Genomic DNA, 15,000 nt, shown 5'->3' with positions numbered 1-15,000 from the left:
CTGTCTTAAAACTAATACATAAGCTGCACAGTTTTATGATATCAATTAGCAAATAATTGCAATGGACATTTTGATTAAATATGGAAAATAGGACACTATGCTTCTTGTTTTACTAATATCATCTCCCTAAATATTAAGAGAAAATAATATTTTAGAACTGAAGAGGATATTTTCAGTAATAATCACTGTGACTGGAGAAACAAAGAACTCAATTCATTAAAAAAATCCCTGATTTGCCTGAGAGAATATAGCAGAATGTGATTTGCTTGCTTTAGGTTAACAGTGTTGAATTGAGCTATGACTTAGCTTGGTGACTAATTCACAGCTGTTACTTGTTCAATAAACCTAGCTCATAACAGTGACCATCAACTTAAATTAATCTGACATAAACATTTTAACAGAATAAAAATGTTCCAAGTCAGATTGATTTAAATCAGATATTGCACAATTAAATATTTTCTACCACAACTTTTGCAACTGGAGAGCACATTTGGAATTCCTAGAATTGGATGGGGGCAATTCAGAAATAGTTACAACTAAAACAGAGAGAGCACCAGGGTTTGATAGACTTCCAAGTTCATACTGTAAGTATTTTGAAGACCAACATTTGCAACCACTTCAATGTGTGCTGAATTCTAGTTTGCAGGGATCTGTTATATGAATTGTGGAAAGAAGCTAATATTGCTTTATTGTCAAAAGAAGAACAAGATTTAATCTAAACTAAGATTTACTGTTGAATTTCATTGCTGAATAATGACTATAAAATATTTACATCAATTTTGGCTGATAGATTAAAGATGTTTTAAAAAGGGGACATACACAGAGGCAGAAGTGAGCAGTTTGGGAGATTTAACAAATATCAACAACACCCACCTCAATGTAACCCTGGTTCTACATTGCTCACAATAAAACTTTGGCCATAAATTATAAGTGGGAAAGAGATAAACTGGATTCAAACTGGTAAAGTATAGTAAGTGCTATGAGCAGTTGGTTAGCAGAAGATGAATCCTACAGTATACGAAAAGGCTGACTCCACTTCTGAATTAGATGGCATTTTCCTTTTCTAATATTACAACCAATACTTTCAGGGAATTATGTACTATAAGCACTCTATATGACCTTGGATAGCCCAATATGGCCCAAAATTTGCATGTGAGGAGGCAAACCTATCCATTTTATAAAGATAGGTAGCTCTTCCTGTAACAATTATATAAATATTTTTAATCACTGAAATAGGCTACTCATGTCCAAAACAATTTTTGTACTTTACAATTAGAAACACATTTGTATTCTATTGCATAAGCAATGTCATCTTATATGACAGTGATGGCGAACCTATGGTGCGCGTGCCACAGGTCGCACGTGGAGCCATTTGTCAGGGCACGCAAGGCACTGCCCTGTCAGCTGGCCAGCGCGCATGCGTGCGCTGGCCACCTGAGTTCACCCTTTTTTAAAGCCATTTTTCGCCCTCCCCAGGCTCCAGGGGCTTTATAGGAGCCTGGGGAGGGCAAAAAGAGCTTCCCCCCCCCCCGGAGGCCCTCTGGAGGCTTCATGAGCTTCCCTGAAGCCTCCGGAGTGCAAAAAAATGGCCCTACGGGCAAACCGGAAGTTCGGGAACAGACTTCCTGTTTGCTCGGATGGTCGTTTTGACTGCTCCAGAGGCTTCAGGGAAGCCTCTTGAAGGTCCCTGAAGCCTTCGGAGCGCTTAAAACAACCTTCTGAGCAAAGCGGAAGTGACTTCCGGTTTGCTCGGAGGGTCATTTTGACTGCTTCGGAGGCTTCAGGGAAGGTTCCTGAAGCCTCCAGAGGACTTCCGGGGGGGGGGGGGCGGGGGGGGCGGGGAGGCTGCTTTTGCCCTCCCCATGCTCCTGTAAAGCCTCTGGAGCCTGGGGAGGCGAAAAAAGCATGTAAAAATGGGGGGGCCTCTAGTGCATGCATGCGCACTGGGGGGTGTCGCGGATTGCATTATGGGTGCGGCACGCCTGTACACGACCCCCCTGTGCTCCCCCCACTTATGGCACGCGAGCCAAAAAAGATTCGCCATCGCTGTTATATGATAAACAAAACCACAGCTACTATGTTGCAATTCCCGCCCTCTGGAATGATATCTATCCAGTTTCAAGTGGCTCCCATCTATACATTGTTAAAGTTGAAACTTAAAGAGTCTCAGAAACAAACAGGTCTTCCAGTTTCTTAAATAATATACCCGTGGGAACCACATAAAACTCTGGATGTATACCGTTTCAGAAGGCAGGAATTGTAACATAGTAGCTGTGTATTTTGGGTCCTATAAGATGACACTGCTTAAGTAATAGGATACAAAGTGCCCTTCTTCTGCTGGACTGAACCAACAGAGATAAATGGAGACAAGGGATCCTTCAGAGAGTCAGGCATAATACCTTAAAACAATGGTTCTCAACCTGTGGGTCGGGACCCCTTTAGAGGTCGAATGACCCTTTCACAGGGGTCGTCTAAGACCATCAGAAAACACATATTTTTGAAAAAATATGGAAAACATAAAATAATTTTATGGTTGGGGGTCACCACAACATGAGGAACTATATTAAAGGATCACGGCATTAGGAAGGTTGAGACCCACTGCATTAAAAGATTATAAAGTAGTAACCGGCACTTTACTCAGACTAGGGCATGTCTGTCTAATCCAGGAAAGTGCTCAACTGGTGCAATAGGTGTATCTATGCACTTGGTGACAACTAACAGCTAGTCTTTGAGCAAGAGCTAGAAATCCAAGAAGAACCCCATATTTTGCACATTTTGAATGGGAAAGTCAGCAATGGATTATTTCTGAATTTTGAGCACCCAATTAGACACAACAATTTGGTCTTGCCAAGATTGAATCTAAATCTCATCCCCTTTCCTCATCTAGACAATCTCCAGGACTTAGACTACAACTTTATACCAGGGTTTGAGATATACAACTGGGTATCATCTGCATATCGATAATACCTGACCAAAACTGGCAGGTGATTCCACCCAATAGTTTCCATGTAGATATTAAACAGAAAAGGGAGAAGATTTTAAGCCCTAAGACACCCACATGTGAGATGAGAGATCATGGGCAAGATTTCTTTCCACCTGTCAACATTGATTGAAAGTGGCCACAGAGAAAGGAGAAGTTATTTATATCAGGGTTTGAGATATCTAATAGTATATCTAAATCTCTAGTATAAAGAGAAAGGCCAGCAAGGGTTGCAGGTGGGTGGTGAGGAGTGTGGACAGGGCAGCAAGAGTCTTAGGCTGGTACTGAGGAGTGCAGGCATAGTGGCATGGGTGAGCCAGTAAGAGTTACAGGTGGGCCAGTGGGAGATGCAGGTAGAATGCTGCAGTTGTTCGGTCATATAGATGCTGGTTGCTTGTTATGGCCTAGTTACAGTCTAAGTACCTTGAATAATTTATTCAGGATCATCAGAAAGAAAATCAATGCTGAATAGTGTTCATTAGGGAAGTATGAATTGTGGAGAAAATGTCCTGAAGATTAATTTTCTTCTAGACTAAACCCTTGAGAAATAGATTTCAAGTGTGCCTCATGCCTTGGTTTCCTGGGGAAAAAAGGATCTCTCTTGGCCTTATGTCTGAGGCTGGCTGCAGACCTTGACTATGAAATTGTGTTTTTCATTTTGATCCTTTGTCCTCTCTCCATATCTAAATAGCATTTGTTGTATGTGCTTCTGAGTAGCTGAATACTTATAAACAAAGGATATAATTCTTAGGAAAATGCAGCCTCATGGGATAGGTAAGACGGCTAGGGCTTTTATGCCTTCCACAGATAACCAAGGTTCAACCAAGTCTACCTCTTCTCTCTAATCTCTGAGCTACCATACTGGAGCATCACTGGGCCATTTTGTTCTTTTGAAGCTGATCCATCATATCACTACATCCAGCATCCTTCAGTTTTCCTACTACAATCCTATCAACTTTCCTACCACAATCCTAACAGGAAATGCTCCCGGATTGTATCTTGGTGCTAACTGATGTATTGCTGTTGTTGGTGTTGCCTGGCCTCACAATAAGTACACAAGGATTCTGGGGGTCATCAGCTATATTACCCTCTCCTGAAATTTTGTTTGTCCACTTTGAAAGAGATCATCCCATAACTGGTCTGAACTTTCGTGCTAGCTAATGAAACTTTTTTGCCGTTACTCTAAGGCTGCAGGAGAGTTGCTGCAGTTGGCACAATCCAGTGTCTGCTTCATTAAAGTAGGGAAAATTTTTGGGTAGCCTTCAGTCTGCTTCATTGAAGGCAAGCTTGAAAACTTCTTACTTAACTTTAGAGGTGATTGGACTTTTCCCTTGATGCTTTCTCCCCCACCCTCAATCTCCTGGGTTATTCTCTGCGTTACTGTAGTTGACCGTGTAGCACTCTTAATTGTAACATTTTATTCTGAATTCTTAAGATGAATCTGCTTTCCCCTAGAAAGCAGAAGATAAGACTGAAAAGATGGGTTACCTCTATAAGATAGGAAGTAACCTTAAGATCCACATTCTAGAGGTATAGTTGAACTATTAAACTCAGTAAATGTAAATGTCAATTTCTAGAATGTCATTTTCACTGCAACTATAGCTGAAATTTACCTTAGAGTGATACTCTGCAGCAGGAACTAAACAACACTGTAGCTATTATATATTTTTAGTCTGGAGTTCTGTTGACATCTAGTTACTAATCTCATGGTTAGAAACTTCCAGCTCCACCCATCACTAAGTAGTGTATAAAATAAGACATTATGGATACATCTATTATAAGCAGAAATATTCCATAATGACACATATTTTCCTTCCAAACACTTAAAATTAATATTCTGTATTGCTACTCATATGCAGAACAGTATCTGTAATTGATTTGTACTTAATATCTAATGTTTAGATATTTGTAACTTATGTTTTACATATTGTGGAACATATTGTGGAACTGTTTAAAGAATATTGAAGACAGGGCTTGCTTACAAGTTTTTGTATTTTACATAGAATTCTTCTGATTGTGTTTCTTCTCCATTCTCCATCTATAAAAAGAAAGATCAATGGTTTTAATTACAAACAACTGTGGTAAATACCACCTTAATCTTAGTTAATAGAAAATATTCCTCAAAAACAGGATGTGTTTGAAATTTAATAGTAACAATAAAAATAGGATTTAAAAATTTCTTATATATTTTTAAAGGAAAAGCAGAGAGAGAGAAATGCAAACACTTCCCTGGATTTACTTAAGCCTTGAAAATTCTACTCATTACAATTTCCAACACATGAATCATTGTAACTCCTCCCTAACCACACACAGCTTCATTCACAACAACTTGACCCCAAAATGGCTTTCTGCCAAACCCACAGTGCTACAGAGAAGCCAAGTGTACCATTTTCTCAGGCAGCAGCCAATTAGCAACTGCACTCCTGAATGCCTTATGTATTATTTTTGGCTGGCTCTTGACAACTTTATATTGTGGTTTTGTGACTTGTTCAAGTAGTGTTTTAATATGGTTTATGGTTCCATAGCATTAGTACTGCTGAATAAGTATTCATATTAAGCTGGACTTTAAATGTCTTATTGTTGTTTTAATGCACTTTTATATAGTTTTACTTGATAGTGCAATTACACGAAGCTTGGCAAAAAGTCCTTGCATATCAAGTAGGTAAACAAAAGCCCAAATGCTACTTCCATTGCTTAATTTTAACACAATCCTGTTAAGCAGGATGACGTATCATGCAACCACAAAATCTTATTTTAGACTTTGAGATGCAACTTTAAATTACAATTCTGTGTTTAAAGTGTGTAGACACAACCCAGATGAACAGGACTTCTCAGACTTACAACCACTGTGGTCATTTGATCAAAGTAAGGGCACTTGATAACCAGCATGTATTTCTGACAGTTGTTGTGGTTCCAGGTCACATGATAGCCATTTTTTACTTTCCCAGTCAGCTTCTGACAAGCAAAATCAATGCAGGAAACTGAATATGCTTAACAACCATGTGATTCACTTAGTAACTGCAGTTATTTGCTTAACAACTGTGGCAATAGTGATTAAAAGGTCATAAAAGTGAGCCCAACTCACTTAACAACAACTTGTTAACAACAGAAATTCTGGTCACAATTGCGGGTGTAGGTCAAGGCCTACCTGTAGTCTGTTTGCGAAAAGAGAAATCAATGGCAATTGTCAAAAACAATTTGGATATAGCTTCTGGTATTAATGACTAAAGGTGGAGGGAAAGTTTCTCCCCCTCTTCTTGTAACTTTCAGGACTATCTGGTAGAGATGGAGGAAGTTAGTAGATGACTTGCTGTCCCCAAAGGAGAAGGAATCTCCCAAGGAAACACTGGCAAGTATTTAGTAATATTGTTTTAGGATGTAGAAAGGCCAAGATTTTAAAGTTTTAATTTTTATATTTTGAAATTCTTTTTTGTGTTGTTCTAAACTGATTGAAAAGAGATTTTCAAAACAGAAATCTAAGCACTCCTCTGCCATAAACTTCTTCCAAAATTAACCAATATTCCAATTTGTTTATTGTTTCATTTAAAATACATTTTTGTAAGCCTAATCATTTACTTTTTGAGATACCATATTTTTCGGAGTATAACATGCGCCTGACTATAAGATGCACCTTAGTTTTGGGGGTGGAAAATAAGAAGAAAAAACATTCTGCCTCTGCCTACCAGCATCCATGGAATTCAGCTGATACATGGTAACAAGATCAGCCATGAATAGGCATAGCAATTAAGTGAGCCAATGAGGGCTATTTGGACTCTGAAACATTATTTGCTGTGTGAGCAACAAGGAGACAGGAAGAGAACTGAAGGTGAAACTGCTTGTGTTTTGCTTGTATTTACTGCTACCTTGGAAAACCTGCTTTTGGTAATGTAGTGTATATTATTATTATTTTGAATCCTGCTGAATCAGTTACTGTGCTTTCTGAATGCGATTGCTGCTACAAACTCTGACCTGCCAGGTCAGCTTCAGCACTTATTGCAGCCTGATTCAGCACAGCTGATTGGTGGGTGGATCAAACTGCAGGAATACCCCCAATCAGCTGTTCTAGGCTGTAGGGATTGCAACAGACCATCGCTGCCTCCATGCTTTGTGTTTTTGGCTTCTGGTAAAGGGAGGGGCTACATTCAGTGTATAAGACACACCCAAATTTTTACCCTCTTTTTTTGGGGAAAAAGGTGCACCTTATACTCCGAAAAATACGGTATACCACTTTTTAATTCTGTTCTTAAGTTTGCTTACAACCTAGACTTTTCTAGATATAGTAAACAATATACCTTATTTCTAATCAGGATAACCATTCTAAATATTCTTAGTCCTGGCTATTAATGTGTACTCTGATTTTCATATATTTACTAAAATTCTTTAATAAGACATTAACTGAATAACTACAGTGCATACATTCTGAGATAATTTTGAGATGTGAATAACCCAATACTTTGTATCTTTACACTGTACACTGCGTTTAAAGTACACAATATATAAAGTTGTCTTAAATTGTAACAGATGCCAAATCTAGTTTAACTGTAAAAATCTTATTAGTTTAAATTCAGCTAGTGCAGAAATTAAATTCTTCTTTTAGTATTGTGAATTATTATAGTGATTATGCATGAAGAGATGATCTATTAAATACTCTTATACCACACATATGCTGTCCCTAATTTTTCTGGCACAGGTGGCACTTAAAGATGACTCCTCCACCTCACAGTTTTAGTGTAACTAAGAAAAAAATCTTTTTTTAAAAGAACATTAATTAATTTTAGTTAAACTGATTTGTACTGTAGGGTAATCTAATGAATAGACTTTGTAATTGAGAGATGTAATTCTGCAAAAATCTTAATATCTTTATGCTGCACATTGTTACGCTAAGCATTTTTTGACAGAAACTTGTTATCTCCAGTTTTCAGCCCCCCAAAACCCAAACCCATTCATATAATGGATTCTCTTAACGACCATGGTATTCACTTTAGAACAGCAGCATTTGCTTAACCATTGTGAGAAAGGCCATAAAATCAGATATTTGTCACGGAGTGATCTACTTAATGATTAGCATGTCTTACAACAATAATGGTCACAAGTACAGGACGATCTGTAAAAATATGTTACTCAATTTTGGGTAATTAGCCATGTTTGAGAAGCATTGTTCTACAGAATAATGCAGGCTGCAGTGTTGGATATGGCTGTCAAGTTGTTTTGGCAGTAGTCTCAACCAAAAATAATTCTTCTTAGCAAAATTATCACCTATCACGATGAAAGGGATAGGTGAAAGTAAATTCGGCAACTGGACTATTTCCAATTTAGAATCAGTTTAACTCCCATTACATTACTGTGGAAAATGTCTTAGTTTCTAACAGCTCCCCCATGAACCAGAAAAGAGGTTGTTCTTTTCACTGATAATGGAGGCGTCTGAAGGTCACTATTCACAAAAATGTCTCATGAATATTAATCACTCTCAAATAAATATTGTTAAGAAACTACTGGCACGGCAAAAGAATCTAGCCAAAGTAGCAAAATGTGGGCAACAGATGCTTTGGATGATATAAATTTTGGTTTGGCCCTGGTAATACGACAGTATTACTAATGTTTTTTCTAATATAACCATTTACATTAGAGGCTGAAAGAGAGGTGGAATTATTTAGGGATAGGCAGCCTCCTCCTGTTGGAGATACAAAATATTCTACAGAATGCAAGGTACAAAACTATAAGGATATGAATTCAGTGCATTGGATCTAACAAACAAAGCAAACATTCTATATGACCTAAAGCAGATAAATGTATAGACACACAGATGATACACAATCTTAATGAGCGAATAATCTGGCCTTAAAACAAAACCTTAACATTAATTTCTTATGTAATACTATGAAAGTGAGAGGGACGCAGTGGCTCAGACGCTAAGCTTGTCAATCAGAAAGTTTGGCAGTTCAGTGGTTCAAATTCCTAGTGCCATGTAACAGAGTGAGCTCCCATTACTTGTCCCGGCTTCTGACGACATAGCAGTTCGAAAAGCATGTAAAAATGCAAGTAGAAAAATAGGAACCACTTTGATGGGAAGATAACAGTGTTCAGTGTGCCTTTGGTGTTTAGTCATGCCGGCCACATTACCACAGAGACGTCTTCGGATAGCGCTGGCTCTTTGGCTTTGAAACAGAGATGAGCACTGTCCCCTAGGGTCGGGAACGACTAGCACATATGAGTGAGGGGACCTTTTACAATTACTATGAAAGCATAATTCTAATTTCATATCAGAATGTGTAATAATAATTTTCAATCTATTGAAATCTACAGCTTTATGAAGAATTATCAAAAATAACATATATCCTATAATTCATTTCTGCTATTTCCAATTTCTTTAAATATTACCCTTGTACTTTAAATTAATCTCTCAGATTAGATAATGCTGAAATTTTGAAACCTATTAATTTTTTTCCAAAAAACATGCACACCAATAATCATTAGTAATGTTTTAATTGACAGTTGTTAAAGAATTTACAATGAAACAAACTATTCTAAAAATGAAGATTAAGATAATAAATATTACCTGTTTCTTGATTATGCGGCTACTCAAAATCTTTTCTACTACTGGACCATCAGCATCAGAAGATTCCTTAAAATGAAATATTTTATAGTAACTATTGAATAAAAGTACAGAAAAGAACATCCATATTGTCAGAACTGGTCATATGTCTCTATTATTGACCCCTAGAAATGTCTAACTTGAACTTGCATAATTCTCAATCACTTTGGAGAAAATTATATCAAATATAATATTGAACTTTCTAAAGGTTCATCAACTTTCCCCACCATTCTGTCAGAACTGAAGAAGCTTCTTGGATGAGAAACGAAATGCTTTTAAGGAAAAAATCAAAAAAGTCCAATTGCCTTTTGGAAAATCACCTTTGGGACAACCATGACCTGAGTGATTGAGAATCTCCATAGAAACTTCACCATGTTTGATTTCAATATAAGATCAATATTGCAACCTTTTTTTAGTCAGGTTTTAAAGAAAGAATTTCCTACTCTCAATCATTTTCTTGTAGTTGTGCAGCGGCCACTCTGGAAGAGAACTTACAATTTTGTGTTGTTTCCTTCCCTTTTTATAGAATATTGCTACATCAACATGCAGAGAAATGGAAGTAATATAGTTATTAGAACAACTTTTTTTCAGCATCCTGTCAGCCTTCCCAGGTAAACCAGACAAGAAACACAGACCAGCTAATTCTAGTTTATCATAAGACTACATTTCAAGTCTGAAAGTAAAATCTGTCTCTTTTAATTGTCTGATCAAATAGTGCAAGTCTTTTCCAAGTTTCTTTCTCTGATCATTAAGTCATTGGGGATTCCTCCCTCTCTCGTCTGATTTTTCTCTAGGAAACATCTCTTTCCTTCATTCCTCCAGATCATTCCCACATACCATTTACATATCCCAAAATCAGTGTACATATAGCTCTGTTAGTGTTTCACATATTAGGAAAAAGGAAGAAATTATCAAGAAATAAGGGTAGAGAAGAGAAAACAGGTAAAAATATCAGGAGCTATCAAATAAAGAAATTCATGAACCAAAATAAAAAATTACAAGTTAAATTTTAAATCCTTAAATGGCTGTTGACAATTCCTAGAAGCAATCTAAGGAAGGCTCATTTATCTCTAGAAGTGGTTAAGGAACTAGGTAACTTGCTCTATTACAAAAGTTGCTTTTTCAAATGGAAGAAACACATTCTTAAATCATTTATAGTTTAAAGAAGATGTCTTCTCATTCTGCTAAATAAATATATAATGAACAAATGTTAGCATTGTACAGGATCATTATATACTTTTAATGCTAACATTCATCAAGAAATCTTATTTTTATTTACTAACTTTATACTGCATTTTTGTTTTATTTCAATATTCAAGAAGTCTTACAACCATATTAAAAAAATACAAAAAGAAAGCATAACAAAGTTAATGCAACTAAAATAAAATCAGACTGTTAATTAGATATCAATTAAGGGCTCGGTGCTTACTGTTTTCCTAAACATGCACACTACATGATTCTCATTATTTTTTTCTGAATATTCATATAGTTGACTTTCTATTAACAGGCACATCTTCAGAAGAGCTTCTCCTGCTATTTCGAGTAATAGGGCAGAAGTACTATGGGGTGGTGCAGCCCTGCAAATAATCAGATCCTAAGCCAGTCCCTTAAATTCTGTCTAGCAGGCAACTGATTGCAAGTGGAATGTTCCAAATGCAGAATTGTTGCAAATATTTGACACAGCACTAGAAAAGATTTAAGAAAGCTTTTAAAAATAATTACTGACCAATAATTACTTCAGTATGCCCATTTTCACCAGTGGTTTCCTAAGTTAGTTATATGAAGGTTTTTTTTAAAAAACATTGTAATAGTACTCATTTCATATCATCACTATTCATTTTATTCAATTCATTTTATCCATCATTTACACTACATAAAAAAATCAAGCATATCCCACTGCTAACTAAAAGACAGTAATTTCATAAAGGATTCTTATAGTACCTGACAGCAGGAGACAAGCTTGAGTGGTTTATTAAGTCATAGAAGCCATTCCACTGAATTCAGAGAGGTAAATTCTGTCTCTTTGCAGCCTCGTTTTAAGCTTTTCAACACAGACCATTAATTTCATTAAATTATGTAAAATTACATATTGTTGACATGTAAAGAAAATGTGAATGAACACAGCCTTTAAGAATCAAAATAACTAATTTATTTTGGCATGTTGAGCCAAACTGAGATGGAAATACCTTGGAGGGGAAGCAACACTACAATATTGTACAGAATTTTTAATTTTGTTCCTCAGTTTGAAGAACATAAACAGACCTGTTGCTCGGACTGAGAGTTATTTGAAGGGGAGTTTCTTCCCGCAGCATCAACCTCTTCATCAGAAATCTTGAATTCCAAGTCTTCTGTATAACGCTTTCTTTTAACTTGCCTGCTAGAACGCCTCTTCTGAAAAAGAAATAAGAAATGAATGTGTATGCTTTTACTTTGTTATCAATAATAACTATTTGTTTCTAGTCCCATATTAGTGCTTTCATACAGAATGGTTTTCTTCTGTTTGTTGGGCGGATGTTCAAGTTCATATATCACTGTGGGAGAATCCTATGTACATGAGAATGAGGTAATACCCAACAGCCAGGCTCACTTGGCCTGTGAACTACAATATTTGCATCACCATTTGTTTACTGAATTTCTATCTCGCCTTTTCATCAAAACTGTAGCATGTGAATTTTTAATTATAAACTTTCAAAACAATCCCATTAGTGACATTCTGGGAAACTTAAGACTGACTTGAAACACAGGCTTCATATTGGAGATCTTAACCTGTATAAATAGCATGAGCAAGCTTGAGTGTAACTGACCACTTTGGTTGTGCTTGTGGCATACTGGCCAAAATGATTCAAAATTGATTGCTGTGTCCTTAATATTAGCAAGGTTTGCTGGAAGGGCTACAGATATGACTTAAGTTTAGTATGCTATCTACTATTTCATTTGTCTTATAAAAAGTGTTATGTAAACGTTTCAATTGATCAAAACCCTGATGATCCCATGACATATTAAATATTGCAGCTTGAACTTTAAGTGGCGCACAAAGTAAAAGGTATAATATTCATGAAAATGTTTTGTTTGTGAAATTAAGAAAAAAATGAAAGAATGTAACATCTGAAAGAACCTTATCCTCTGAAGTGGAACTTGTTTGCATTCAAAGAAGTCCAGATGATTTCATTATGGATAAAAAAGTTAAATACATGTTAGAAAATATGAACTGGTATAATCTATAATGCACAGGTCAATAGTAATTGTGTGGTACAATTACTAAATAGTGAAATTTTAAAAAATGGTTGAGTTTTTAATATATGGATTAAGCACAAATCTATTCACAAAATATACAAGGAGAAAAATGAATACAATTCTAAAAGCATGACTGATTTTATTGTTTATGAAACACTGACAGAGTTAGGGAAGGCTATAATAGCGATCAGAGATTCTAAACCTGGAATAGACCATCTTTTGGTAGAGTGGATTTTTGGAAAAGTTATACAGAAGGAAAAAAGCAAAACAAAATGAAGGAAAAACTATGAATCCTGTATAAAGTATTAGTTGATAGCAGCGGTGGGTTTCACATTTTGTTACCACTAGTTTGCCACGTGTGCGCCGCTTCCACACGTGTCCAGCCTTCCGTGCATGCACTTTGCTCACGTGCATTGCTCCACGCATGCACCCGGCTTCAAAAATGTTCCAAAATAGGATGGGATAGCACCGGGGCGGGGGAGCAGGCCCACCTGTGTTTTTCGCTACCGGTTCAGGAGAACCGGTCCAAACCGGCTGAGCACCACCTCTGGTTGACAGATTAAATGCATAGGAAGTTGTAGGGAATGATGTATTGAAGCAGACTGGAACAAAGTGAAGACAATAATGTAAACAAAGTGTTACACAAGGTGAGGAATTACTTTAATGGGTAGTATGAACAATTATTCTCAATAGAACAATGTAAGAAAACAGGCAAAGGATAAAAGTACATATAAGAGAAGAATTGCTGCAAAAATTAAGATGAGAGAAAACGAATGTATAAGAATTGCTAACATGTAAGTCATGAAGGCTGTGTGAATAATGATAAGCAGAAACTGCAGGTTTAGTTAAACCATGTTATGTTATTTTCCTATTGACTAGCTATGTGACTTAATGCATTTGTGAAGTCATCTGTGCCAGATGTTGTTACTGTTTCATTGTGTAAAAGGAGTGACAATAAAAGTAAATACACAAGAGGATTTCTTCATTTAGTGTACCTGGGAAGACGTTTAGCAGAATTCAGACTAAAAGGACATAATAGATGGCAATAATTTGCAACAAGCTAAATTTGGAAAATATAGCAATTTTATGTCAGGCAGGGTATATGCAAACCACACTCTTTTTTTGCTCTTCAGTATGCTGTTGAGAAATGCATGAAGGTGAGAAATAAATTTTATTGTATGTTTGCTGATTTATTGCATAGTTTATTTACTGTATAGTTTGAATTATGCAACATTTTCTGTCAATATGAAAGTTAGTTACTAGATACAATAAAAGCAGTACATGATGGAAGCAGCATGTGAAAATAAGTAATATCTTTAGCAAATTATTCAATACTGAAGACAAATATGTGTGATGTCCCCTTAGGTGTTTAACATTTATGAATTAAATATATAAGGAATATTTGTGGAGACATCAATGTATAAATACTTTTGTATGCCGACAATGCTATGCTGTTGGCTGAGAAGCTGAATAACTGAAACAAATGCTAAACTATATAATGCAATAAGGAATATGGATCTGAAAATAAATATACTGATGATCTAGATAGCAGTGCCCTCATAGGAGAAATAAATGAATAAATGAAGATTATACATAAAAAGAGAAAAGTAAAGAAAGTAGATTAATTTGTGTATTTTGGCAGAATGTTTACTTAAGATGGGAAAATTGTTAAGAAAATTTTAATATGTATAAATGCTACTAGAATGGTAATGGGATAGTATGTGTTCATTGTGGTCCTATGGTGGTCAGTGGTTAGAATGCAGGGCTGCAGCTCAAGTCTCACCAGCTTTGACTCACTCACTCTTCCATCCTTCTGAGGCCAGTAAAAAGAGGGCAATATGCTGACTCTAAAACTGCACAGAGAGGGCTGAAAGCACTGTGAAATTGTTTATAAAGTCTAAGTGCTATTGCTACTTTGAAAAATAACTTGTTTTAATATATATGTGTGATCTATCCACTTTTTAAGTGGATTTCAGAGTTGAATATATTGGAAGAAACATAAAACCTGAATGGAGAAGGCATGGGGTCCTTAAGAAGTATTTTCTGATAAAATAAGATGAAGAATGAATAGATGTTGAATGGATGTTGAATGAATATAAAACTGAATGACCTATACCAGTGATAGCGAACCTTTTTTGGCTCGCGTGCCAAAAGCGGGGGAGCGCAGGGGGGTTGTGCGCGGGTGCATGACCCC

General features: G+C 36.3%; 1 protein-coding gene across 7 annotated transcripts in view; it reads right to left on the bottom strand.

The window, feature by feature from the left end:
- Positions 1-15,000, bottom strand: part of CHD7 (chromodomain helicase DNA binding protein 7) — a 200,897-nt gene that overhangs the window by 57,418 nt on the left and 128,479 nt on the right. For all 7 annotated transcript variants that reach the window (XM_081952139.1, XM_081952138.1, XM_081952140.1 and 4 more), the window contains 3 exons: positions 11,835-11,963; positions 9,537-9,602; positions 4,963-5,018 (listed from right to left, as the gene is read on the bottom strand). In XM_081952139.1, coding sequence (XP_081808265.1) covers positions 4,963-5,018; positions 9,537-9,602; positions 11,835-11,963 — 251 coding nt within the window. The remainder of the gene's footprint in view (positions 1-4,962; positions 5,019-9,536; positions 9,603-11,834; positions 11,964-15,000) is intronic.

This window comes from Natrix helvetica, assembly GCF_964273705.1.
Source record: "Natrix helvetica genome assembly, chromosome: 4".
Classification (NCBI taxonomy): domain Eukaryota; kingdom Metazoa; phylum Chordata; class Lepidosauria; order Squamata; family Natricidae; genus Natrix; species Natrix helvetica.
Note: the sequence above shows the minus strand (reverse complement) of the source record. Positions and strands in the feature narration are given on the sequence as shown.